General features: G+C 36.0%; 1 protein-coding gene across 1 annotated transcript in view; it reads left to right on the forward strand.

Annotated features, from left to right (window-relative positions):
* Positions 1-731: 731 nt before the first annotated feature.
* Positions 732-2233, forward strand: part of Heatr5a (HEAT repeat containing 5A) — a 179247-nt gene continuing 177745 nt past the window's right edge. The window contains exons 1-2 of the mRNA XM_023721836.1: positions 732-833; positions 1623-1807. Coding sequence (XP_023577604.1) covers positions 1682-1807 — 126 coding nt within the window. The 5' untranslated portion in view covers positions 732-833; positions 1623-1681. The remainder of the gene's footprint in view (positions 834-1622; positions 1808-2233) is intronic.

The raw sequence follows: 2233 nt of genomic DNA on the forward strand, positions 1-2233 counted from the left end.
TTGCAAGATTTTATGGTTGATTTGATTATTAAAAAGTAATCAAATTGGGCTGGGGAGATAGCTTGGTGGTCTAAGCACCTGCCTGACAAGCGCAAGGGTCTGAGTTTGATCCCTGAATACCTCATGCCATGCCGGCCCCAAAACCTGTGCCGTGCCAGCCACCGAAACCAGTTGTGGTAACCCATGCCTGTAATCCCAGGTCTGGGGAGGCCAAGACAGAAGGATCACTATGAGTCCAGGCTGGGCTACAAGACCCTGTACCAAATAAATAAATTTTTTTTTAAAAAATTAGAAGAATGAAAGTATAATTTTAAAAAAATAAGTGCTTTATGGCAACTTATTTGAGCATATACTCCTAAATATTAAAAGAAAAAATTCCCATAATCACAGTGCCATCTTATTCGTGTGTGTATGTTTATATAGAGACATAATTATATGTTATATGTGTTCCAGAAAGGTTTACATTGTACACAGAAGGGGTCGGGAAGATAGCTCAGCAGCATCAGTGCCTGCCTGGCAAGTGTAAGGTCTTGAGTTTGATCCCAGTACCAAAAAAAATTTTTTTTACATAAAATAAAAATTACTGGATAGAATATACACAGGAAATAATGATGAATAAAACAAAAAAAACTTGTTGATTATTTGCTGCAGCAAAATTAAAGTCAAATTGTATCTGAGTCATAATAGATACGATCTTTATTGTTAGAATTCCTAGACAGCCTCCCCTGAGTGCCATGAAAAAGAAAAGTTTGCTTTTCCAACAAGGCTCACAGAGACAAGAACACTTTGCTAGCTGAGATGGAACTGTTTCCTGCAATTCTTAGCCTAAAACTGTAAGTAGTATCATTAGTAGGCTAGGAAATAGGCACTGATGGTTTTAAATCCCTCTTTTCCTTGGTTGCCTCTCCAGGTAAATGATGAACCACTGTGGCAAGCTTTACTAATAGAATTGTAGTGGAAGGTTTGGATATGTGTTCATTTTATAATGTATGTCTATGACTCATATTGGCAAAAGGCTGTGGAGGAAAAGAAAGAAAACTAATAACTAACCCTGGGTAATATGACTTTAATTCTAGAATTTCCTGTAATCTCAGCACTCTTCGAGGTTGAGCCAGAAGAATTGCAAATTTGAGGTTGGCTGGGCAATTTAGCAAGACCTGTGTCAGATAAATAACAAGCTGAGGATGTAAATTAGTGGTAAAATACTCGTTTGTTTATCTGTTGTTTTTTAAATCTCTGATACCACTTAAAAAAAAACTAAATACAAAGGTTATTGTTTGTCAGTATTAATGATCACTTACTGGGGTTTTCTCAGATTCATTCACCCTAGAACAGTTACAAAAGATGAAGACATTTAATTATTTTATTTTTGCATTTTACTTTTTTCTTTTGAGACAGTGTCTTGCTGTGTGGTTCAAGCTGGTCTTGAACTCACTGTGCAGCCCAGGCTGCCTTCAACAGACCTGTAGTTTCAGCCTCTTGAGTGCTGGTATTACAAGTGTGCACCACCATGCTTATTGTTTTTACATTTTGTTATAAGATTTCTATTATTTTAGCTGCCTTCCTTCTTATACTCCTTTTAAAATATGTTGTTTTCTTCTTCTGCATATTTTTGTTCCTAGATATATTGATCAGTTCATTGAGAAAAGTTGTGACCAGCTAAGAGAATTTGCTACAAGGAATGGAATTAGCTCATAGCTTATTGCTGAATGAAGAGGCATATAGTCAACTAAGTGAAGTTCAGAAGGCTGAGTTTATTTTTGAATGGTTGAGACACTTGGAGAAGCTCTTGATAGCAGCTAGCAGGGTAAGTAAAATTACAGATGATTTACTTTTTTGCTTGCTTTTTGACTGCCAGATGATATTCATTTTCTTTGTTTTTCTAGTTCTCTCCAGAATGGTCTACATTGGCTATGAAAAGTTTACTATGTTCAAAAAGGCAGAGCTATTAGCCAATATTTTGATACTACTTTATGTGTACATCAAACTCCAGCCTCATTGTGTTTAATTTTCATCATTTTCTGCATCTTGTGTTCCTTTCTATACATGAATCCCTGGTACAGCATAATGCTAAAAAATGTAGTGAAAGTTTCACCTAAAAAAAGTCAAGTTTCTTAGCCCAGATACTTGAGAGGCTGAGGTAGAATGATCACAGCTGGACAACTTGGCAAGCTCTTGTCTCAAATTTTAAAAAGAAAAAAAAAAAGGTCTAGTGGCATAGCTCAATAATAGA

Source organism: Octodon degus, unplaced genomic scaffold, assembly GCF_000260255.1.
Source record: "Octodon degus isolate 3935 unplaced genomic scaffold, OctDeg1.0 scaffold00086, whole genome shotgun sequence".
Classification (NCBI taxonomy): Eukaryota; Metazoa; Chordata; class Mammalia; order Rodentia; family Octodontidae; genus Octodon; species Octodon degus.